The 22,998-nt window shown below is 54.7% G+C and overlaps 1 protein-coding gene, 1 long non-coding RNA gene and 1 other non-coding gene across 9 annotated transcripts; 1 reads left to right on the forward strand and 2 right to left on the reverse strand.

Moving 5' to 3' along the window:
• Window positions 1-347: 347 nt before the first annotated feature.
• On the forward strand, window positions 348-11,191 carry ST6GALNAC2 (ST6 N-acetylgalactosaminide alpha-2,6-sialyltransferase 2). The gene is made up of 10 exons (XM_032706958.1): window positions 348-939; window positions 6,375-6,455; window positions 6,576-6,633; window positions 7,246-7,420; window positions 8,204-8,369; window positions 8,455-8,593; window positions 8,757-8,860; window positions 9,007-9,090; window positions 9,658-9,757; window positions 9,953-11,191. The coding sequence occupies exons 1-10, from the start codon at window positions 815-817 to the stop codon at window positions 10,118-10,120; spliced, it is 1,200 nt and encodes a 399-aa protein (XP_032562849.1). The 5' UTR covers window positions 348-814; the 3' UTR covers window positions 10,121-11,191.
• Window positions 11,192-12,349: 1,158 nt separating this feature from the next.
• Window positions 12,350-21,745, reverse strand: LOC116796384. 7 transcript variants are annotated; one of them, XR_004360340.1, is made up of 5 exons: window positions 21,305-21,745; window positions 14,893-14,981; window positions 13,756-13,842; window positions 12,608-12,728; window positions 12,350-12,437 (listed from the first exon to the last, which is right to left on the reverse strand). It is a non-coding gene; the product is annotated as an uncharacterized LOC116796384 (long non-coding RNA). The 7 variants fall into 7 exon arrangements; XR_004360339.1 differs by lacking the exon at window positions 21,305-21,745 and adding an exon at window positions 15,595-15,655; XR_004360342.1 differs by lacking the exon at window positions 21,305-21,745 and adding an exon at window positions 15,602-15,625.
• LOC116796479 lies at window positions 15,051-15,127 on the reverse strand. The gene has a single exon (XR_004360380.1). It is a non-coding gene; the product is annotated as a small nucleolar RNA R38 (small nucleolar RNA).
• Window positions 21,746-22,998: the final 1,253 nt, after the last annotated feature.

The raw sequence follows: 22,998 nt of genomic DNA on the forward strand, positions 1-22,998 counted from the left end.
ATTAATGCAAATTTCCTCCCAATCCCTCCAAACACGTTTCGCCTTTCCCTCAGCCCAAACTCTTTGTCGAACTTGCCACAGAGCTCCGAACGGTTTTGTTTGCTGCAAACACACAGTGTGGGTGAGCGATGCGTTCAGCCCGAACGGGGCCGGGGGCAGCACCCCAGAAGTGTCCCCCCTTCTCCCCTTTCCCCCCACATTTTCTCCCTCGTGGTGGATTAACCAGCGAGCGGCCGGGCGCGGGTGCGTCCCAGGGTGGGAGCCCGGCTTGACTTCAGAGCCTGGAGCTTCTGATAAGCATAAAATAACCCGCGGACTCGCTCGGGGGTGGCACCGTGGGGTGTGGGTGCTGCCGCCTGGGAAGCAGCCGGCGGTGAACGCACGTGTTTTTAGTTGCACGGGAAAGTTACAGAAAGGAGAACCGTGTTTGGGAGCTGTGGGTGGGTGGCATGAAAAAGAGGGAAAAAAAATAAAAAAAAAATAAAAATCGCATTTCCCTGCCGGTCTGGGTGAATGTTTAATCCCCCAGCGCGGAGAAAAAGCAGCTCAAAAGTGCTTTTTTTTTCTCAGCAAGTCTGAACCAGTCAGCCTGGTGCCTCCTCCCTCCGGCTCACACCCTTCCTCCCACCGCTCCGGAGGAATATCCCAGCCTGCTCCGAGGTGCAGCTGAGCACCCAGGGTAGGACGGAGCCAGGACATAGCGGTGTCCGCGCCCACCGGGCTGGGAGAGGAGAGGGGCTGGGAAGTTTGTGTGCCCGGGGCGGCTCCCACGCTGCCGCTCGCCTGCGCGACTCCAGCGGTTGAAGTGCTCGGGATGGGGTCCCCACACTGGAAAAGGCTCTGCCTTTTGCTCCTGGCAGGTTTAACATCCTCTCTGCTCCTCTACACTCACTACTACACTACGGTGGAGTCGCCCACCAGCCAGAGGATCATAGCCAGGTACGGGGGGACGGGGAATGGGGGGGGGGGGGGAAGGTAGGGGTGTGTAAATCCAGCAAGAGGTGCCATGCACTGGGATGGGGAGGGGGAATTGGGGTGCCAGTGTGGGCCCCTTAGGGCGAGTTCTTCCAGCTGTGCCCCCCGGTCGTTGGGTGGTTTGGAAAATGTGCTCGCGGCAGGCTCTGCCCCGCTCCGAGGAATCCTGAGCACCGGCTCCTGCCCACGGCCGCCAGCCGAGCCCAGGGGTGCCCAGAGCGGGACCCCGGGGCCGTGGGGGTCTCCAGGGGTCCCCACGTGGGTGCAGACCATCACAGTGCAAAGAAACCATTGCTGGGTCCAGGGGCGGCTGAGGGTCCTGCGCACCCCGGGCAGGATCAAACCCCCTTCAGCTGCCCACCAAACCCAGGTGCAGGGCTGGGAGCTGGATCCGGTGATCCCTGTGGGTCCCTCCCAACTCGGCATACTCTGTGGTTCTGTGATTCTGTGAAACCCGCTGCGAGCCCCGCGTGTCCCCGCTGGGCTCATGGAGGATCCGAGCTGATTGTCCTGGGGGAGGTTTGGCCCCCATGGAGCTGCACTGACCCACCCTCCCTATTGCAGGGGCAGGGCACGGCTGCCCCCCAACCCTTTCGGATCCCCCGGGCTGCCCCCCTGGATCCCAGGACTGCGCCTCACGGCTCGCAAACTCTCAGGGTTGCAGCGTTTCCCAAACTCCAGCAATTTGCAATCCCTCTTCTTCTGCATTCCCTGCGTCCTCCAAGCTCCCCGAGCCCCTTCCTGAGCCTCCGCGGTGCCAAGGGATGGAGTGCTGGGGTTCCCCAGGGAGCCCCGGGGAGCGTGGGTGAGTGGGCAGGGGGTGAGGGAGCCTGCACAGCGCTTGGGCTGCGGGACCAGCCGCCCTCTGCCCTGCAGCACCGAGTGATGTGCCAGGAGAGCGCTGTGGGTGTCCCTCACCTCCTCCTGGGTGCTCTTGGGTGCCCTCGGTGTGACGGAGCCCAGCTGGCTGGGTGCTGCCCGGGAATGGGGGTTGCTGTGAGGACTGGAACTGGTCCTGCACAGGGCGAGCTGAGGGCAGAGAGATTTGCTCTGGGAGTTGCTGGGGATGGAGCTGGATGGGCTGCCCTGGGATCCAGATGCTGCCTCTTCCCCAGCTGGTAGCTGGGGGCTCTCTTTGCCCGATCCCATCTTGCCCAAGGCAGAGATTCCCTCCCCTGCTGGGCTTGTGGAGCAGGAGTATCCCCAGCAGTTTGGGCTGAGGTTGGCTGTGTCCACCCTTGGCCAGTGTCAGCCAGAACCACACAGTGCTGGGGGCACATCACAGCTGGGGTGCAGAGCAGCTCCCCACAAAGAGCTTGATGTCCATGAGAGGGGAAACTGAGGCCCATGAGGGCAGCAGAACGTGCCCAGACACCACTCTGGAGCTAGGAATGGAAACCAGCTGTGCCTTGGCACAGGATCCATGGCTCAACCCCGAACCAGGGTGTGGAGGAAAGCCATGAGATGGAAGCCAGGAGTGGGTTCTCCCCAGCACATGTCAGGCTGCCACTTCCTCACCCTGCCTGGACCTGCCCCAGGTCACCTCCCCAGCAAAGCCAGCCTAGGCTCCAGCCCTGTGACTGATGGGACCAAGGGTCAGCTCATCCAGCCCCAGAGAGGAGCCCAGGGTGAGGTAACACAGAGCTGACCTGCTCTCTAAATCTCTCCTGGACTCTCCTCTTGGCTTCAATCCAACCTCTAAAGCTAAACCCACATGAGTGGGTCCTGTTGGCTCTGATTCCCTGTGTTTATAAACATGATGCCCTATGACTGCTGCTCGTCCAGGCTGAACTGTGCACTGGAGGAATCAGCTCTGCCAACGGATGTGGGGCCGAGTCCGGAGGTGGAACCGGGATGGCCGGTGTTCCACAGGCTGAGGTGCCACCACAGAGCACTCACTTCCCGCTCTGCCTGCCAGCATGGGAGGGTCAGGGTGCTCACGTGTGGGTGCAGGTGACCACGTTTTGTGGGGAGGTTTGTGTGAGCAGTGCCCCCGTGCAGATGGACAGGAGGACAAAGAGGGGTAGAGGGAAGCTGATCCCCTGATGGATGGTGGTTGCTGCCAGCACCAGATCACCCCAGGACCAGATACCCACAGCAGTGCCAAGTCCACTTCCAGCTCAGCACAGAGCTGGTGGCAGCTCTGAGGTCCTATGCAGATGGGTGAAATGCCCTCATCCTCCCAGAGCCAGCCACACAAGGATGAAGGGAGCTGAATCCCTGGAGCCCCCAGGATTTGTCTGGGCACAGCCCTATCCCACTCCCAATCCCTGCCTGTCCATCTCTCCCAAACCTCACTGGTGAGCTGCCAGCTCTGCCTGTGGCTTTATTGTTAGGGCCAACAGGAAGAGCACTGAGCTCTGCCCAGCTTTTCCGTGCTGCTCCAGCTTTACACCAGGGAAAGATGCTTCCTGGAGCTCAGCCCTTCCCAGCAGGATGGAGCAAATGCCTCCAAGAGCAGGTTCTTGTTGTTCCTTCGGCTCCCTCAAATGTGGGGCCCTGGGAGTGTTTTCTGAAGATAAGGCCAGAGTGTGTGCTCACAACACTCGCACACAGTGTTATCTTCCGGAATTGAAGGATGGCCTTGGACCAAAAATGTCACATTTGTGAATAGCCAGATGGTGAGGGAGTGCACCCAGCCTGGCTGGCTCTGCTGGCACTGCCAGTGCTGGGGCAGCCAGAGCCACTCCTCCCCAGAGCCCCATTGTGCATCTGTTGGTCCTGGGGAGCATTGTCATCTTCTGAGTCAACCAAGCATCACGAGGTGCTTCACCACATCCTGGCGGGTGACGTCAAAGCGCTTGGCTCCCCTTCATGCCACTGATCTGCTTTCTGCTGGGGGGCCAGCTGCCCCACGCCCTTCCTGGCAGGGTTTGGGCAGTGGCTTTGCTGGGGAGCTGGCTCCAGCACCCACAGCTGGGATGTGAGTGCAGGGAGGTGCTGGCACTGGTTTATCAGTTCAGTGCAAGTCCTGCAAGAAATGAGGAGCAAGTGCCACCCACTGTTTCTGGCCATGGGTGGAGGTGGCTCCCAGCTTCCATGGAACATCATCATGAGCCAACCTGCCAGGCTGGCTGTGCCCACCTGGGTACACATGGGCTGAGCCCCTCAGAGCTCCACAGCATCCTTGGAACCTCAGAAAGTAGCACAGCACCCTCCCACTGCCAGTGTCTGGAGCTTTGCCTTGTCCTGCAGGCACTGGGGTGAGCCATGGAAGGGTCTGTCTGTACCAAGAAACAAGAGTGGGAGAGCTTGGAGGGCTGGGGAGGGTCTGGGTGGGCAGAGATGTGCAGCTGAGCCTTGTGAGCATGATAGGAAGGGGTAGGGAGGTAGTGGGGTTGGGAGAGGCTGTTTGGCTCCAGCTCAAGCCTGGATGTGGTGAGTGAGGGTAACGAGACTTTGGGATTTGGTGGGGAGCTGCACTTCTGCAGCCAGAAAATGGGTGTGTGGTCAACCCAGGGGCTTTGCATGGAGGGAGTTCAGTGCAAATCTGTTCTGGGTTTGGAGCAGAGAGGTTTCTGTTGGTCTGTTGGTTGGGTGGTGGTAGTGTTGATAAGCTCCAGCTGGTGAGGCACCTGGGTTAGGGATTGCCTGCATCATGAGATGGAGGCAGCAAGCAGGGTTGGGGTGAGCTCCTTGGATCCCAGGGCAGTTTGCCCTGGCTGAGCTGACTCGGCATCCAGGGATCTCCTAGTAGCTCCTGTGAGACACTTGTGTGAATGAGCCTTGCTGTGATGGGTGTGCTGTTGGTACCTGGAATGAAAGAGCAGCCTTCAGTGTAACCACCAGGTCTGGTACAGTTTTTGATGGCCTTGACCTTGCTGTGCACAGACCCTGTGCTCCCCTTTGCAAGCCAAGGGAACAGGCAAGGTTGGTCAGGCTGGGGTTAGTTGGATCCTTGCAGGGATACCCCAGAAAGGCTCTGCAGAAAGCTGCAGCTCTGGCATCTCCCTGGGACAGCTCAGTCCCACCTTGATGGACCTCTCTTGGGGATTTTCCTTCCCTCCTCTCTGTCAGCTCAGGTGATCCCAGGATGAGCCTCAGGGATGAGCTGGTTGTCTGCAAGGAGAGGTGGGGGTCACACTGTGCTGACCCCTGGACTGTAGCACTGTGTTTGGAGTGATGGGGGCTTTACAGGGCTCTGCTCCTGCTGGGGACCTGCTTTTCCATGCGACACCAAGGCAAGATGCCCTGGCTTGATTTAAAAAGCTGCCCTGCCCTGCTGGCAGGGCTCAGCCTCCTGCACAGGGAGACACCTTCCCCGTCAGCATCCCCTGCCTGGAGCTGGCAGTGCTGGGATGGTGCAAGGAAGGAGCTTGGACTAAAGCCTGCTGGGCACTGCCTCCCCATCCACACCTGGGGAGATGCTCCAGCCCCCAGTGCCAGACCCTCATGTCATGCTGTACCCCCAGGGTGGCTCAGAGCAGGGTTTGGGTGGCAGACAGGTCTGGATCTGCTCCTGGGCAGGGCTGTGGGTACTGTTGGTGTTGACAGGGGCCGTGGCAGGGACGGAAACCCAATGCCTGCCCTGCCCGGCAGCGTCGCGCCGGCGGGGGCCGGGGGGGGAGGCAGAGCTCCGCTCCCCACCTGCCTCTACCTGTCCCCAGGCTCCCAGGCAGAGATCCCATAACAAGGGGCCCTTGTCTCCTCCACAATACCTCCCTTCTGGGCTGAGCACCTGCTGGCTGGGCTGGCGGCAGCGCCGGGGGGCTCTGAAGGGCCTTTCTGTGCAGGGATGAATGGGAGCCTGTTCCCCTCCGGTGGGCTCCCACCTCCTGCTTGCCAGGCTGCCCCCAGCCCCAGTTCCCCCTGGGGGGCTGGGTCAGCTCTTCCTGGCCCCTTGGGGCTCAGGGTATCCCAGATTGCTCAGGGTGGGCTGCCCTTGCCTTTGTCTCCCAGTACTAAATGAAGGATGAGGGTGTGCTCCAGCTGCCCCCATGGCAGACAAGGTCCTGTATACCCCAAGAGCCTGCAGACCCTGGCTGCTGATTGCTTCTCCAAATTTAACAACTAAAAGTGTCCTGCTGGCCTGTCCAGCTTTCCCCAGCCTTGTCTAATTTGGACTCGGGAATGGTGAGACGGTGGGAAGAGACAGGGTGGTCTCAGCAGGATTCCCCCAAGGCTGCAGGCTGGGCTGGGTGTGATTTTTGGTGTGTGGTGCTCCTGGAGGAGGGACCCACGAGGAGACAGCAGCTGCTTTCTGCACAAGCCCTGTGTTTTGCACGTCCGTGGTTCTCCCCTTGCAGAGGGACGCGCAGACAGGGACGGGTGGGCGCAGGCAGTGGTGGAGGGGAGACAAGTGGAGGGGACATGGTCCTGCCCTATGGCTGTCACAGGTGTGGGGGTGTTGGGGTGCTCAGTGTCACCTCCTCAGCTGAGCCCTCACTGTCTCATCCCAGCCTGCTGCAGCCGGAGCCGCTGGTCCTGGCCCCGTCGGGGACCCCACACCACAGATGGGCCCTTGGAGGCAGCTCGGAGAGGTAAGGAGGGGAAGGTGTCCAGCAATCCTCGTGTGAGCTGGGAGCCCCATGCCCGCTGTGGGGTGCCCCAGTGCCCAAGTGGTGGATTTTTAACTCTGCCTTATATTTCCCCCACTCCAGTGGGAATTCCTTCAAGCCTTCTGCGGAGCTGGAGGAGCCCGAGCCCAGCAGGCAGCAGGTAATCATTAGCACTGCACAGTCATGTCCGTGGTGCCCCTCCGTGCTGGCTTTTGGTGGTTGAAGGGCTGTGTGGGGAAGCTGAAGGAGGAGCAGCATCCTCTGGAAGGGGTCTACAGGGGAACAACCTTTTCCATCCACACAAATGGGTCTCCCCAGGCCTCCCTACTGCCATTCCCTAATGTGAAAGTTGGAGCCAGCATTACCCACTCCCTCCAATCCTGTGACTCCCGGCCCACCAGACCAGGCTGGACTCATGAGGATGGACCCAGGCTCTGGGGGGACCATTCTTGGGCACTGGGACTGTTCTCATCCAGCAGAGCCCTTCAATGGGGTACCCACACCTCAAGGTGCTGAATCTTTCACACTCTCAGCTGACCCCGTAACCTCTGCTGCCCTCAGCCCCACTGAGCTGGGTGCCACAGGGTGTTTTGCAGCAGCAAACCAAGGCATGGGGCAGTGCCCTGCCTGGGTGACCCAGCAGAACCTGTGATGGACAAGGAGCGTTTCTGTCCCTGGGTTTGTCCTCTCCTTGGTGCCTGCTGAGGGGTGGAGGTGTCACAGGGAAGGCAGACCCAGGTGGAGGCTGAGCTGGGGTCCTCCTCTCTCCCAGCCCAGCACCTGCCTGCACTCAGTGATGGCCAGAGCCAAGGCAGACCCCAAGTTTGGGGAGATCTTCCGCTTCGACACCCCTGTGCTGATGTGGGACCAGCACTTCACCCTGGCCACCTGGAACAGGCTGAGGACACGACACGTCCCCTATGGCTGGCAAGGCTTGTCCCTTGCAGGTACAGACCCAGCTGGGATGGGGGCCACAGCTGATGGGGTGATTTGGGGATGTGGGGCAGCTCAAGGGGCTCGGGGACCCAGCAGAAGGGACTGGTGACATGAGACAGGCAGAGAAGGCAGCAGAGGAGCCAGGGACCTTGATCTCTCCCCACTCCACCTCCTGGGGCACGGGGTGGAGGGCACGGCTTTGCAAAGGCCTCTTGCTGCATCTTGTGACATTTTCCCCGAATAAAAGCTCCAGTGTGTGCATGACTATTAACTGGGGCCGGAGGAGCTTGGACAACCCGCTCCATTGTTGTGGATGGAGATTGTTTCCCTTCCCACCCCAAACCCACGCTCTGCTCTCCCTGTCAGCCACCGGCTTCAATCCCTGGGCTGGGAAACACTGGGGACAGCAGGGGGGAGTGAACTGGTGGCCGTTGCAAAGAGATATTGTGAGGAGGGGATATGGCCAGCCCAGGCAGCAGCATCAGCAAGGCTGGGGCTGGAGATGTCTGGATGTGACCCTGTGCCTTGCACGGTCTTGAGTGCTGCTGTTTGGAGCAGGGTTAGAACCATGGCGAGGGGAGCTGAGAGTGGGTGACACAAAGCCTGGGAGAGCAGGGACTGCCTGGTGTCCCCATATCCCAGGTTTAGGCCCCTCTCCTGCCCAGGGATGGCGTGAGTTTAGTGTGCTGCTCCTGGATGTGCTCTGTGCTGTCACACACTTTAACACACACGTGCTCACGTGGGCTGACACGCACCTTTTCCTCACTGACCGCTCCCATCCTGCTCCATTCCAGTGGTGGGCAGCACCCTCCGGCTCCTCAACGCCTCCGCCAACAGGCACCTCTTCGACAGGGCCGCCCTCCCCGGGGGCTGTGTCCGCTGTGCCGTGGTGGGAAATGGTGGAATCCTCAACGGCTCGCGGCAGGGCCAGGCCATCGACGCACACGACCTGGTCTTCAGGTGCGCGCGGGTCCCGGGCGGGACTGGGGCTGTGGGTGCTGGGGAGGGTCTGGCCCTGGACACGTGTCCTGCGCTTTTCCCGCAGGATCAACGGTGCCGTGATCAAAGGCTTCGAGGAGGACGTGGGCACCAAGGTCTCCTTCTACGGCTTCACGGTGAACACCATGAAGAACTCCCTCATCGCCTACGAGGAGTACGGCTTCACCCGGATCCCCCAGGCCAAGGTGACACCCTGAGGGCTTATTGGGCATGTGGTCAATTCTCCCTTGAGGCTGGGCTTGCCCCTCAAACCTTCTCCCCGTCTCGGGAGCCCTCAGTCCTTGCCAGCCTCCATGGGCACTGCCCTGTTAAGCCCCTCCAAGTGTCACATCTGTGCCTCCACTGCAGGACCTGAAGTACATCTTCATCCCCTCGGATATCCGGGACTACGTCATGCTGAGATCGGCCATCCAGGGCAGCCCAGTGCCCGAGGGCTCGGACAAGGGGGATGAGTGAGTAGCCCCCCAAAAGCCCCCCAGCACCCTCAGTGATGCAGGCATGACTTGCCTGCCCTCACCCTCACCCCTGCTGGGACAAACCCCAAGTAGCTCCAGGACTCCTGTGACACAATTTTGCCCTTCTCCTTGCCCTGCTGCAGGCCACAGAAGTATTTTGGACCGGAGGCATCTGCAGAGAAGTTCAAGTTGCTGCATCCTGATTTCTTGCAGTATCTGACAGCAAGGTGAGGATGATGAGGATGGTGGCTGCTGTTCAGCTCTGCTCCAGGCTGGACTCTCTCCAGTATGGACCAGTGGCTGCTCAGCATCAAAGTGTGTTCCCAGTCCTCTCCAGACAATGGAACCACCTCTGCCCTGCTGTTTGCAGACAAGGCTGAGGCACCTCTCCCCTGCTGCTCCTGCTCACTGGAGCACAGCTCACGTCCCCTCCTACACCTCTCTGTGCTCACCTGGCTCCCATTCCCCAAAATAAATTACATTTTGTCCCAATCTAACAGGAGCAGAGACAGGGTCAATGGGACTGTCTTTTCCTGCCTCTCATGAAAGCAGGCATCTGGGCTGGGGTGATTCCAAACAGCAGAGAGGTGCCTTTTACCAACCTGCAGCAAATGAGCTCAGCCTTAGAAGCAGTCACCAGAGAATCCACCCCAGTCCTGTGTTTCACTCGGTGCTCCTGCCTTACCAGGGCCTGGCATCACCCAGTGTGTGGTGGGGGCTGGATGAGTGCAGGTCTGGGGGCTGTGGTGCCTTGCCAGCCGTGACCCCCCCATCCCTGCCGTGTCCACTGCCAGGTTCCTGCGATCAGAGATCCTGAACACCCAGTACAGCTCCCTCTACATGCCCAGCACAGGTGCCCTCATGCTCCTCACGGCGCTCCACACCTGCGACCAGGTAAGAGGCCACGGGATCACCTTCCTGCTGGAGACAAGGGGATTCCCCTCCCTTTGGCTGCTGTGGGGCTCCTGGTGGGGACCAGCCTGTCCTGGTGGCTGTCCTACATGCCCCCTGGAAGGGGGGGGTGGGGGGCAGTGGTGAATGGACCACCTCAAGTAGAGCCCTGACCCCATCCTTTGTCCCTCCCCACAGGTCAGTGCCTACGGGTTCATCACTGCCAACTATGAGCAGTTTTCAGACCACTATTACGAGGTGGAGAAGAAACCTCTGGTGTTTTATGCCAACCATGACATGATGCTGGAGGCAGCGCTGTGGAGGAGCCTCCACCGGGCCGGGATCATCACCCTCTACCAGCGGTGAGGCCGGGAGGTTGCCCACAGGGGCAAGTCTGAGGACTCCTGTGGCTCTTCTCTCTCCCGAGGGCTCTCCCCAGCTGGTCAGCCAGCCTGTGGAGCATACCTACCACACTGCAGCTGGCAGTGGTGTGAGAGTAAGGGGGAAGCTGAAGCTGGTAGAGAAATGTTGCCTTTCCTCAGGGATCTCCTGAAATGTTTCAAGGCTCAGTGTGATTGAACGTGGCCTTTGGGGCATCAAGAAGCACCACGGCACATGGCTGTGACCTGCCAGCCCCATGAACAGGGCTGTGGGGCAGCAGTGGCCCCTGTGGAGCCCAGGAGGGGCAGGATGGTGCTGGAAGAGGATGCTGGAGTTGCTGGAAAACACCTCACCATCATGTTCCAGCTCAAATGCTCGTCACCATGGTGGCACAACAGGCAGGATGAATCTGTGGACTAGAGACCAGATCGTCCAGCTGATGAGAAGGTGGTGTGTTTGGAGAGCACCTCTCCTAGACTGCAGAAAGCCCCAGCTGCAGCCAGCTCTGTCGGGGTGTGCTGCCTTCCAGAAGGATCCGTTTGTCTCTGTGATCAGCAGCACAGACAGGAGTGTGGCTGCCCTCTCCTGTGACAGACGCACAGCGTGCCCCGTCACTGACCCCTTCTCTAGGTCTGGTGTTTTCAGACAAGGAAGGGTTTTAAAAGCCATCAGCTAAGAGTAGGGTCACAGTCAGCTCAGCTCAGCTGGGCCACCAGGAATGTGTCCGGCCCCTGAGCAGCCTGGAGGTGATACTGGACTGAAGCCACACGTGTGGCACTGAGTTTGTTGGGCCTTTCTTGCACAGGGACCCAGGGCTTGTGGTGCCCTCTGAGTGCTTTGAGAGGCAGTCCCATGCCAGGTGAGCCACAAGTGATCATCACTGTTTTTAATTTTCTCCCTAAAGCCCCCAGGGAGGTCAAGGTCCTGAACCAGCTCTGCTCAGGGAGACCCACTGGGGACACCCCTCCAGCTGCAGGGTGGATACAGAGCAGAGTAAGCCAAGACACTTCTCCACTTTGTGTAATTACATAAATGTTGAATGGATGTTTTCTTTAATGCCTATTTCTGTTGTTTTGATGAAGTGGGTGGGGGTGAGACCCCCCCCCTCCCTCCCTCCTGCAGCAGAGCAGTAGCAGGTAGTAGAGTGAACACTTGACTGGGGAACAGCTCCAGAGGCTGATGGGGATGGGGGCAGGTTTAATCATGAAGATCTGGGCTGGCAGGGAGCCCCTGGTAGCTCAGAGCATGGCCCTTTTCCACTTGGAATGCTATTTGCTGTATGAGGTTGCTGTATAGAGATGGCAAAAGATACCCTGGCCAGGAGCCAGGGAACCTCCAAACCCCCTCAAGCTCCCAAGCAGGCTGTTTCCAGCTGGTTCAGCTACAGAAGGTTAGGCTCCAAGTCTGCTTCAGATGTAATCTCTAGCTTGGGGCCCACCTTGTGTTCCCACGTCTCAAATTAACCTTTGTTCCCATCAGAGCCACCTCACACTGGTACCACAGCAGCCTGTTAGGCCTGTTTTGTGTTCACAAGCACTCAGCAAAAACCTCTTTCATGACAAGAATGAGCCTGATCCTCACATCACCTGCCCAAGACGCTCCAAAACCTCCTCAAACCAGCTCTGGCCAAACCTCAGGTGACATCAGCAGCACCTTGAGACACAGGGCAGGAAGAGCAGGGTTTAGAGGGAAGTGCTGTCCCAGGGCAGCATCCTGCCTGGAATCACCCAGCTCATGGGCAGAGCTGTTTGTGCACATCAGAACCACACCATGCACCTTCCTCTCCCTTCTCAAAAAAGGGAGGTTTCCCAGCCCAGGGTGGAGCCTAACACTGGAGTTTTAAGGACTTACCATCAGATGAACCTAGTGACTCTACTACTGCCTCTCACACCCTTATCTCTGAGCTCCCAAGCAGACCACAAGAACCGTTTCTGTCACCAGACCTGGCTTAGCCATGAGTAGTTTTGTCCCCAGGAATTGCTTTTCTTCAACTTTCAGCATGTGCACACACTGAAGTCTTTGGGTATCAGGTTTGCTAGGAAGGGTAAGCTCACAACTGCTTGAATTTCAGGAAGTGTTTCAATCTAAAATCCTTCCTACCTGCACAAAACCATTTCTGTCCAAGTAGAATCATAGAATCGCTAAGGTTGGAAAAGACCTCTAAGAGCATTGGGTCCAACCTTTACAAAAATAACTAAACAAAAAACAACTTCCACTCACAAGATTTCCCATAATTTATTTTATTCTGGAACAGAAGAAACCAGGGAATCACTTTTTCATCCAGCCACCTGTAGGTCAGATCCTAGTGGAAAAAAAAAAAAAGACAGTGTCAGAGCAAAGCAACTGTCAGCTGTGAAGTTCCTGATCTGCACTATTTAATCTAGAGTACACATCTCAGGAGAGAACAACTTGCTCCCACCCGAGCCAGTGGCATCAGCACCCAAATCCTCTTTGGCTTTAGTGGTAACTTACCTATGGTGTGGTTGCAGCAACCCCTGAGCAGCGAGGAGGAGCCTGTGGTTACACGAGTCACTTATCAGTGACCATCTGTGACACTCAGTCCAAAACAATCTTTATTCTGTTGCTTCTAGAGCTGGAAGACACCACTAAGCAAGGCTGTAACTGTTTCCTTAAAGAAGTCTGCTCTGAAACAATTCTTGCCCCTCTAATCTCAAAGCACTGAGTAGCTTTTACTTTTCCCATTTATCATCAGGCTGCCTCTTCACCTTTTCTCCCCTTACTCCTTGGAAACCAAAAGCCCCAGTGGCTGATCCTGCTTGGAACACAGCTGTATTGCCAGAGCACCCAGTGTGACTGGTGGTTTGTGGGGCCATTCCTTCCCTCCCCTTTCACACATCAACCTTGATTTCTTAAGACATTCCCTGTCATCAACTTTGCCGGCTCAGCCCGTCGGAAATTGTTATTGACCTTCTGCAGCAAAGGAATTCTGTTAAATAAAGCGTAAAACCATTTAGCAGAATGCAGCTGTCAGCTGCCTGGAGACAAAGTGCTGTTACAGCCTGTGTATTCAATGACTGTACATCAAGCAAAGATAAAAAAAAACGCATTTATTATTTGCCCTTCAACCTGTCACTGTTTGCTTAAAAGGAACTTAAAAGCTCTTTGTAGCTCTAAACTGTGCTATGACAACAGCAGCTCATGCTCAGCTCCAGAGCCAGGCCTGGGCTGCAGGGAGCTGGGTCTGGGACAGCAATTGTGCTGGTGCCACTTGTCACAGGGTGGGAGGACAGGGCACAGTGCCCCACCAGTGCCACTCGTGTCCGTGGAGTCTTTGCAAGGAGACCCCACCAAGGGAAGCACATGAGCCTCAGTGGAGTTTTTTCCTCACAGAGGAGTCAGACAGGGATAACAGCACATCACAGGCTCAGTTTCTCTCCTGCCCTTGGCCACACAACCCCCTCAAGTCCCACAGAGCCACGCACAGCACAGACACCCAGGTGCCACCGTGCTGATGGCCAGTGCTCTTCCTGGTACTGCTCCTGGTAAAGTCTCCAAAGATTAGGTACTCTGATCAGCACATGAGTCATGCTGCCTAAACATCTGGCATATAATTAATGAATTTAAAACAAGCAACACACAGTACTGAAAAATTCTCTTACCAGCTTAAGCCCAGCTTAGCAGCTGCCCTCTTGCCAAAGCTGTGTTTGGGCAACAGCAGCCCCAGGACTCTGCAGGACCGTTTCCTCCTAAATACAAGTTACAACGAGAACTGTCAACAAAAGTACTTTAAATAAAGTTTGTCCTCCGCTCATTTCCTTTCCACCCCTTCCAAGAAAAACCCAGCCCTGGGTCACTGAGCAAGAATTAGAGACAGAAACTCTCCATTCAGAGACAGCAATTTTTGTCTCACAAACTCAGCACAGCAGAATCCTGTCCCTCAGACACAGAGGAGCATGATTGCCAGTGGGCTGTCTCACTCGCAGACAAGAAACTTTGGGAGGTGGATGTTATTTAAATCCCTGCTTAGGAAAAGAAAACCACCAGCTCTCAGACATTGGTAGTTTGGACCCTTTTAAGCTGTTTCAAGCTGACATCCTCCTCCTCATCCTCCTCCACAAACATCTTAATCCAACTCACTCCATGCACACAAGAATAATCCATCCATCCAGCGTGTAATCTGTCTGTGAGTTTACCCTGAGAAATGCAATCATCAGACCTAAGACAGACACATCCCCTCAGGGGAAGGATTCTTCAGGTTGTGTCCTTTCTAGGATGACCCTTTGGGGCACGTCCCCACCCCCAGCAACCTGATGCAAGTCTGAAACTCTCCCAGGGCACCTCCAGGAAGGCAAACAGAGCAATTATTCTTTCACTACTGTCTATTTCTGTGACAGACACAGTTATGAGATGAGCTGTGTCAAGTGTCTCCATAATGGGCTGACATCCAATCCCTCCTACCTCTAATCCCTTCTGCTCTGGCTCATCTTTGATCACGCTGACAAGCAGGTGCTCTGCTGGGCACCAACACCAGTAAAATTCCCATTCATTCCGTGCTGCCTTTCAGCTTATGCTCCATGGTAGCAAAGGGCAGCACACTCGAGTGGCAGCTGCAACAAAGCCACAGCCTTGACTGGCTTAATTACATTAATCAAGCCACGGGGCTTTGATATCCCCTCCCAGGAGCCCCAGACACACAAGGATATCATCTGACACTGAAAAATGAGTCTTATTTCCGTAGTCCAGCAAAAGGAGTAGAAAATTAAGACTATGGCAAGAGAAATGCTGATGTTTCTCACCATTGTGCAGCTGTGCTGTTAGTCCAGTAGATAAATCAGGTCCCCAGCCAGATGAGTGTTTTAATCCTTTCCTGACATCGTGCCAGGCTCTGAAAGGGAGGAACAGGACAGAGTTAGTTCATGTAGCAAACCATTCCTTTACCTTTGCGTCTTTAACGCCGAGCCTCAGAGTGATACTTCCACAGAGGAAAAGATCAGTTTCAGACAGGGATAACCTTTATCATCACTAGCTCAGCTCCCAGAACAGACAAACCGCGGGGCCTCAAAACCTTGGGACTGTTCTTGCCCTCGTGGCTCCTCAGCCGAGGCAGCACCGACACCCGCGGGCACGCGTGGCTGCCCTGACCCACCGCTCCGGGGAGCTCGGAGACACCCCCGGCGGCAGCGCTCAGGCTGAGCTACACCCGCTGGCTATAAAATACTCTCCCACAGGCGCTGTGGGGAAGAGCCGGCACAAGCGGAGCCAAACCCCGCGAGCTGAGGATCCCGCAGCGCGCCCGGCCTCGCTCCCTCCATCCACCACGCCGGGGGGGGGGGCACTATTACGCGTCCCCCCGCGCAGCCATCGAGCCCTCGCAGCAGCCCTACAAGCGGTCCCGGCGGTGCACGGGAGTCCCCTGCACACCCTCCCGCCGTCCCCGCGCCCTTCGGGGCCGCCGTGCCCGCGGATGGCGCCGGATAGCGCTGGCCGGTCCCGCTCACCGCACACAGCTGCGCCGCCATGCTGGTCCCGTGCACCGCGGGGAGGGCGGGGCCGCGCGCGGGGGCTCATGGGAGGTGTAGTCCAGCCCAGCCCCCGTCTCGGGGCGCGAGGGCTGATGGGAAATGTAGTCCCGCTCCCCCGGGATCCATTGACCCCCCCCATCCCGCTCGTTAACGGCATTTATTAATTATTTATTAATTCTTCACGTCCCCGGCACGCTAAGGAGATGTGCGTGATTGTGCTTAGCGCGCTAAATGCTTCAAAAGGCTGAATAAGCATTAGCTCGTGGAGGAAGGGGCTAATTAGCCAGAGATCAGGGATTAGTCAGAGATTAGTTAGTAAATGTATGTGCCGTGCTTTGAATAAGCGACGCTTCCAGGATGTGCTGTGATTGTCCTTCTCTGTGAAAACCTGTCACAAAACCCACAGGATCCTGTCTGGCTTACATATGAAACTATAAATGAAATTATAACTTCCATATGAAACTCTATATGATCCTATTTACATTATATATGAAGCCTGTATTAACAATAACACAGTGTGAACATAACCAAGGGGAGGAAAAATAAGAACTGCCAATATCACTTTCTTGCCACAGAGGTACATCCACCCTTGTGGAGAAAAGCTCCAGTGATTGGGAATGGAAAGCAGTCAAACTGGAGTCTGAAAGCAGCAAAATCTGAGTACAGGTGACAAGCCCAGAGTCACCTCTGAAATGTCTGAGAGCTGAGGGGTTGTCTCTCTGCTCCTGGATCCCCTCTGACAGCAGGATGATCACAGAATCAGAGAGTGGTTTGGGTTAGAAGGGACCTCAAAGATCCATTGCCCCTGCCACGGGCAGGGACACCTTCCACTAGCCCAAGTTGCTCCAATCCCCATCCAACCTGGCCTTGGACACTTCCAGGGATGGGGTAGCCACAGCTTCTCTGGGCAACCTGTGGCAGGACCTCCCCATCCTCACAGAGATGGTTCCATGCTGCTGCCTCCTCTGGGAGCCCCTTCTCCAGGCAAGGCAGTTGAGTTCCCAGGAAAAGACAGCGTGACTTCATGTTTATTTTTAGTGCCTGGATCCTCCTGGCCTTGCTCCTATTTTAGAACCTGATTTTTTTTTTTTAATTTATTCCAGAGCACAGATTTAACCCAACTCACAAGTCCTTTACTCTCCAGAATGGCCCATGTTGTTTCTTAAATCCCTCTTAAAAAGCCAACGGGCTGCAAAAGGAACTCTTTTTTTTTAAGTGGTCCAAGAAGGCTGTAAACAGATACCAAGGTGGTGCTAAAAATAAGTTGCTTCCAAATTAAGCAGCTGGCTGTGAGGTGTTCCCCAGCCCTCTGTGCCCTCTGATAGCTGCAGAAAGCCTCACAAGCTGCCCTGGTCGGATGGGCAGGACCTGGGGGAAGCAGCTTTTGGTGAGTCCTATGCTCTGGCTTGAGGACACAAGAGATTCCGTGCCTTCCTGCCCCACAGGAGACTGTGGCACGAGTGTCTGGCCTGGTAGGAAGGCAGATGATGATACAGAACAGCAATAATTAACTCAGCCCTTGTTGCAGTGGCCTTTGCTCTGTGAAGATGGGGTTGGCAATCTGCCTGGCTGCTTTTAGCTTCCCAAATAAGCAAATATGACCCATCACAACTAGAATTAGCCATTTAAGTCCCCAAGGGACGTAAGTTTTTAAAAACAAAACAACTAAAATCCCCTCTTGTGCAGAGTTCAGATCCCGGGAGAGAAGACGTAGACTTGGATGCGCAGAGGGATTTGCCACCGTCTTGATTTTCGGGTGAAAGCTGCTCAGCCCACAGTCTGTGTGTGCCTAAAAATGGATAAGCTCTGCCAGGTACCAAGTAACTAATGGACTCAACAATTAAAAGCTCAGGAGAACGGCATGAGCTAAGTGTGGAGTTGATTGGCTGCAATTATTCATGGCTGTAGTGCACGGATAATGTTTCCAAGGATATCTTGGAGTCGGAACAAAGACTCTGGACGAAGAGAGACGGTCACTGCCTTGCCCATGCCAATGCCCTTCTAATTCTCTGCAATTTCGCTTTTGGGAATTAATCACGTTTTCTCAGCTTTTCCCTTTAGAGGGCGATCATGTCCCACAGATCTCCGGCATGGAACCTTCACCAGCGGGAGCTGCAGGACAAGGCAGAGCCTCCCCGAGGTCAGCGGGCCATGGTGGCTCTTCTGAGGGTCTGTGAACCTTCCTAGAGATGTGAAGGAAGTTAGTCTGGTCTGGACAGTTCTGTTTGAACATATTCTCCTTCCTCAGGCAGCTGCAATGCTGCTCCCAAGGGCAATTTGGACATAATTTAGATAGATTTCCTGTGGCTAATCTCCATCAGTTATGGTATTTTGTTATTCCAGTCTTTGAAAGGTTGAGCAAGCAAGGAAAGCTGTAAAAAGGGCATGGAGATCCACACATGAGCTTTTGAGGGCTGCTCTCAACTTCCCCACAGAGGATGAGGGGGGCATTGCTTCTTCCAGCAAATCATATGAGACATTGAGCCCCATCTTTCTGATTTCTCAAGGTGCTTCAGTATCTGTCCTTCAAAGGTACAGCATTACCCTCTCTAAAGAAGTCTGGGCTTTGCTCTGAGGTGTTTGGTTACCCCTAAAGCAGATAATAGGAGAATGGGCAGAATATGTGATAGGGGAAGGAAGGATGGAAAGAAAAATGGAAATTAATGACAGAACTGCTCCAACTTCAGCTGGGCTTTGATCCCATGCTTGAATTGAAGGACAAGATCTTGCAGTTTTCCACTCATTTCCTGTCTTAGTTGCCTGTAAACCCCTCAAGGGAGAAACTCTTCATGCTTACTGACACCAGTTTGATTTCCTCTTGATTTCCCCCTCTGCCTGTCCAGGTCCCACCCATCTGTGCTTTCAGGGGTGCCCTGCTGTGGTTATCTTTGACACATGGCTGGGGGGAAGCAGACAGGGTACTCGAACCCATTACAAAGCCAGTTCCCCCATTACCAACTGCATCTGGCTGGTGCAGGGGGTAGCTGCATTGATGTTTGTCTCTGCTAGAAATGGTGGGTGCACAGCAGTGCACAAAGAACAGTCCCTTGGGCTAAGGCTGGAGATTACTTGCTGGTATTTCAGGTACCGGACTTCTGAGAGAAAAGATCTGCACTGTTAAGAAAAGCCTTCCACAAGGTCTCAGATCCTGGTGTCTGCTGCTTCAAATTAGTCCCAAGAAATGGCAGACAGGCTCCTTGGAGCCTCAGCAGCAAAGCAACATCTTCCCACACAGGACAAGGCACACTGCTAACAAAACATCCTTCCCTGCTCCCGGCAGCAAAGCTCTTAAGCCTTCATTTAATGTTAAATACACGTTTAAACCTAAACCCATTCCTCCTCAGCATGTCTTGCATGCTTATGTAGAAATTTAGCAGACTCAGGAATGCTCTGCTGTAACTGGGGCCTATCAGAAAGCCTGTGCACTGAATAATAAAGAGCTTTTTCCTTACAGAATATCTGTGCAATGAAGGGATGGCTTTTCTGGGAGCACGGTAGGATCTACAGGCAGGGCTAAGACATGGATTCTGCAGGTAGAGAAAAGAAAAGATTGCCCTTTCTCCCAATAATGCAAAAGAAATGGCAGCTTCAGCCACTCAACTCTTGCTCCTGCTTCTGCCCCTTCTTCTCAACTGAATTTTGGGTACAGTACAACAAAAAGCAGTCTCAGGGTACTGTCTTCAACTGCAACACAGAAAGGAGCTCGAGGAGACCATGTTGGGAATGGAGTCAAGCTGATCAGTGACTTGACACCTTCAGGTCTGTGTCCCAGCTGGGCAAAGTGACCATCTTTGTGTGAGTGAGCCAGAATGCATTCCCAGCTCCATTCCTTGAAGGAGCCCAGCGGAACAGAGAGCCCACCACAAAATGTTCCAGTGGCAGGGAGTGCACAGATAAATCCTGGGGCCAGACAGATGCACTGGTGCAATAGTAGCAGTAGGAATCCAGTTTCTCCATGGACAAGCATGTTTAATTAAAATACATACCCTCAGAGCATACCTGGCGATAGAAGATGTGTACAGCTACAAAAATGCCCTCAAAACCAGAAAGAAAACCTTAACACTGTAAAGCTAGTGAGATGGGAGAAAGATTTCCTTTTAGGCCAAGTTAGATGAGCAAGGAAAGGAGAGTTGTCCTTGCTTTGGGCAAAGAGATGGATCCTCTCTATTTTCTGTGTCAGCCTGAGAGATTACAGCACGGTAAGCAGAAAGGGAGTGAGTTGGTATAAAAATATCTGGGCAATATTAATGAGAAACTTCTCAGGTCCTCTTTTATCACAAACAGTGTTTTCTGTTTGCTTGGATTACTCGGCCACCCAGCACTTGGTTCAGCCAACCCAACCTGCACTGTCCTGTAAGCAATATTTCATCTATCAGGCTCAGATACAAGAAATATGCTGGGTACGCACGGAGCAAACAAGCATATTCTTGCAAGTAATTAGCATAAACTGCACTGAGGTCAAGCGGTTGTGTCGGAGCACAATGCAAATCAACATTTCCTCCTCCTGCAGATGGAAAATGGAGAATTGCAAATGCCATATCTCCAGCTCACCCCTTGCTTCCCATCGTTTATTCCAGAGGAAGGAGGTAATTGTTTTGAGGTGCTTTTGAGAACAGCATCTCTGCTGCTTTCGTTGCTTAATGGGAAAGAACATATTTAAATGATGGAAGGTCACGTTATTTCAGGACCTTTCAGGTCATTTTTCTTGCCCTTGTGGAGGGAAAGCAGGCCAAATCTGAAGCGGTAAACTGAGGCCTCACAAAGTGACAGGGCAGCTGGTTAAAGGCCACTGGTTATTCCTTCTGCTATTTCTAAAATGGTTTGTTGAGGACAGTCTCCCAATGACATCTGCTTGAAGGAGCCCTGCTGCAGGGCATCAGACCAAGGGCCACCAAGACTAATGTAATTTTTTCCAAGAGATGTCCAAAATGAATGCCTAGGGAATGAAGGAGCAGCACTATTACAAATGGTACAGCTCCCAGAAACTTCCCTGCCACCAACCATTTGAGGGGTGTGACACGTGAGAGCCAGAAGTCATTTCACTCACTCTGCTAATGGGTTTTCTCTGGAATGGAGATTTCAGTAACATTCTTTTCCGTGAACTTGCCCAGTCCCCTTTTGAACCTGTAACAGCCATTCCCTCCTGTGGGGAGGAGAGAGACCAGCTTCCTTTCTTTCCTTTGTTCTGTGTCTGGCTCCTGCTTGTTTTGCTTGGTGGCCCCAAGTTCTTGTACAGGAAGAGACCATAAATGGAGAATTCCTCCCCACTCTCTCACTGCGCAGGCAGAACTTATGGTTCTACTTATCCTCCCCTTCTCTTCAGGCTCACAGGTGTGATGTCTTCAGAACAGATCAAAGAGTGAGGGTAGTGTTGTTTTAAACCACTGTTTTCCTCTAGAATGTGATCTATCCACTTGCAGATGGCTTTTATGGTCTCTAAAGCCTCCCATGGATTACCCTGTGCTTGACTGTATAAACATTTTCTCTATCCCACATCCTGCTTCCACAGCATGGCTCGTACTCACTTCTCTGTCCTTTCACTCAGTCCAAACATCCTGCAGAAAGCCTCCAGCTTTCCTTGACAGCCTTCCTCACTGCCTTTCCCCACAGGTTGCAAATAAAACTCAATCAAGCCCAGCGCAACCCCCCAGATTCCTGGAGACCTGCCTGCAGGGGAGAGACTCACGTGCCTTTCCCTTCTGATCGAACTACCAACACACGTCCTGCTGCGCTGCTGCTGCAGAAAGGTCGGTCTGTCTTCAGCCATCTCTCCCCTGCACGCCTCGAGTGCTCTGCTCTCTTCCCTCAGCTGTCATCTCCTCGCTGCTGAGGGAGGTGGGCGGGAGAACAGGCACCGCGGGAGATGGCTAATCCTCCGTAGCGCTTGTGCTCAGGGATGGGAGAACTCAGCTGCTCTGGCATCCTCCTCCAGCTCCTCTCCCTCCCGGTGCCAGGGGGAGAAAACCCCGCCGTGGCTGCCCGGCACACGCGTGTGCACCAGCTCTGCGACCTGGGGAGTCCTGCTGGGGGCTGTGTGGGGCTGTATGGTGAGAGCTGGACGTGCACCCCTTTATGTACCAAACCAGGGGTTCCACTTGCCCACACACTGCAGAGGGGAGGGAACTGCTCCCTGAGACAGCAGATCTCAGGGTAACCCCCTCCCCCAGCAGCTGGAGGGGGCACGACTGAGGATGAGGTGGGCAGGCAAGGTGAGGCAGGGGGAACCAGGACAGCGTGGGTGGTACTGCAACAAACCACAGCACCTGGTTTGCCACAAAGTTGCATGTGAAGCGCTGCTGACTTGGAGCAGCTGGCAAAAAAACTGGAAGCAAGCCCCCCTCCTCCCCAATCGTTATTTAAACAGTATAAAGGTCTCTGTAAATGTTTAAAACAACGTGGTTGGGAGGGGAAGGAGGAAAGACAAACAAGTTTGCTGTTTCAGCTTTGCAGAAACAGATCTTATTTTTTTGGCAGGGTTTTATTCATCCAGAGGATCTAGCTGCTAGCATGCTTTGGGAGGCTCCAGATTCATAATCACTTCCCAAACATCTTCCTCCAAGAGGCTGCACTTTGGCACAGGTACCACCCTTAGTGTCTGTGTTTGGGTAGTGCCCTGTGCTGTAGCATCCCAGTTCATGGCCAGGGCACCTATGCCAGGAGTCAGTGGCTCTGAGTGCTCGCTCCCAATGATGTTTTTCTTTCCCAGACCTAAGTCAGTCTCATGATGGTCAAAGCTCAGCAGGAGCCAGGGAGCTCAAAGGAGCAAGATTCTGCGGGCTGGCTGACTGCTGGGGTAGCTTTCCTACACGTGAGCAAGGCAAGAATCAGGAGCCCCTCTCTTCCTTTAGCACCTCTCCCAGTTCTCAGCTTGCTGCCTTTCCTTCCTCATCTGTCTCAGTACAACTGCCAGCACCTGCTGCATTACCACAGCAGAAACCCTATGTAATTCCTGTTCAAATACACAGCTGGCAGCATGACTTCAACTAATTCAGCTTTTTGCTGTTGAAGAGCTGGAGCTGTATCCTGGTTTGGCTCCAGGCTGAGAGGGAATTGATCTGAAGCCCTGAGCATTGCAGGCTGCTGGAGATCGGTGGCTGCTCTCCAGCCTCCATCCAGATCTGATGCTCCGTGTCCCAGATCCCAAACCCTGGAGCATCAGTCCTGGAGGAGAACCAGCAATTATTTGGGCTCTCATGGAGAAGGGGGCATCCTACTCAGCATGAGGGAGACTTTGGGCTGGGAAAATGAGGGATCATCCACGAGGAACACATGAGAACCAGGTCCCTGGGGATCAGAGGACTGTACTCCCCACCAACTTGCCAGGGGTCTCACCTGGTCCCCAGTTCCCAGTCAGGGCTAATTTCTGCCCAGTCCTGCCTG

The sequence above is a fragment of the Chiroxiphia lanceolata genome, chromosome 19, assembly GCF_009829145.1.
Source record: "Chiroxiphia lanceolata isolate bChiLan1 chromosome 19, bChiLan1.pri, whole genome shotgun sequence".
In the NCBI taxonomy this organism is placed as follows: domain Eukaryota; kingdom Metazoa; phylum Chordata; class Aves; order Passeriformes; family Pipridae; genus Chiroxiphia; species Chiroxiphia lanceolata.

Coding starts and splice junctions, on each gene's coding strand:
- ST6GALNAC2 (XM_032706958.1), top strand. CDS start 815: ATGGGGTCCCCACACTGGAAAAGGCTCTGCCTTTTGCTCCTGGCAGGT. Junction 940..6,374: donor AGCCAGAGGATCATAGCCAG/GTACGGGGGGAC, acceptor GTCTCATCCCAG/CCTGCTGCAGCCGGAGCCGC. Junction 8,861..9,006: donor GGCTCGGACAAGGGGGATGA/GTGAGTAGCCCC, acceptor GCCCTGCTGCAG/GCCACAGAAGTATTTTGGAC.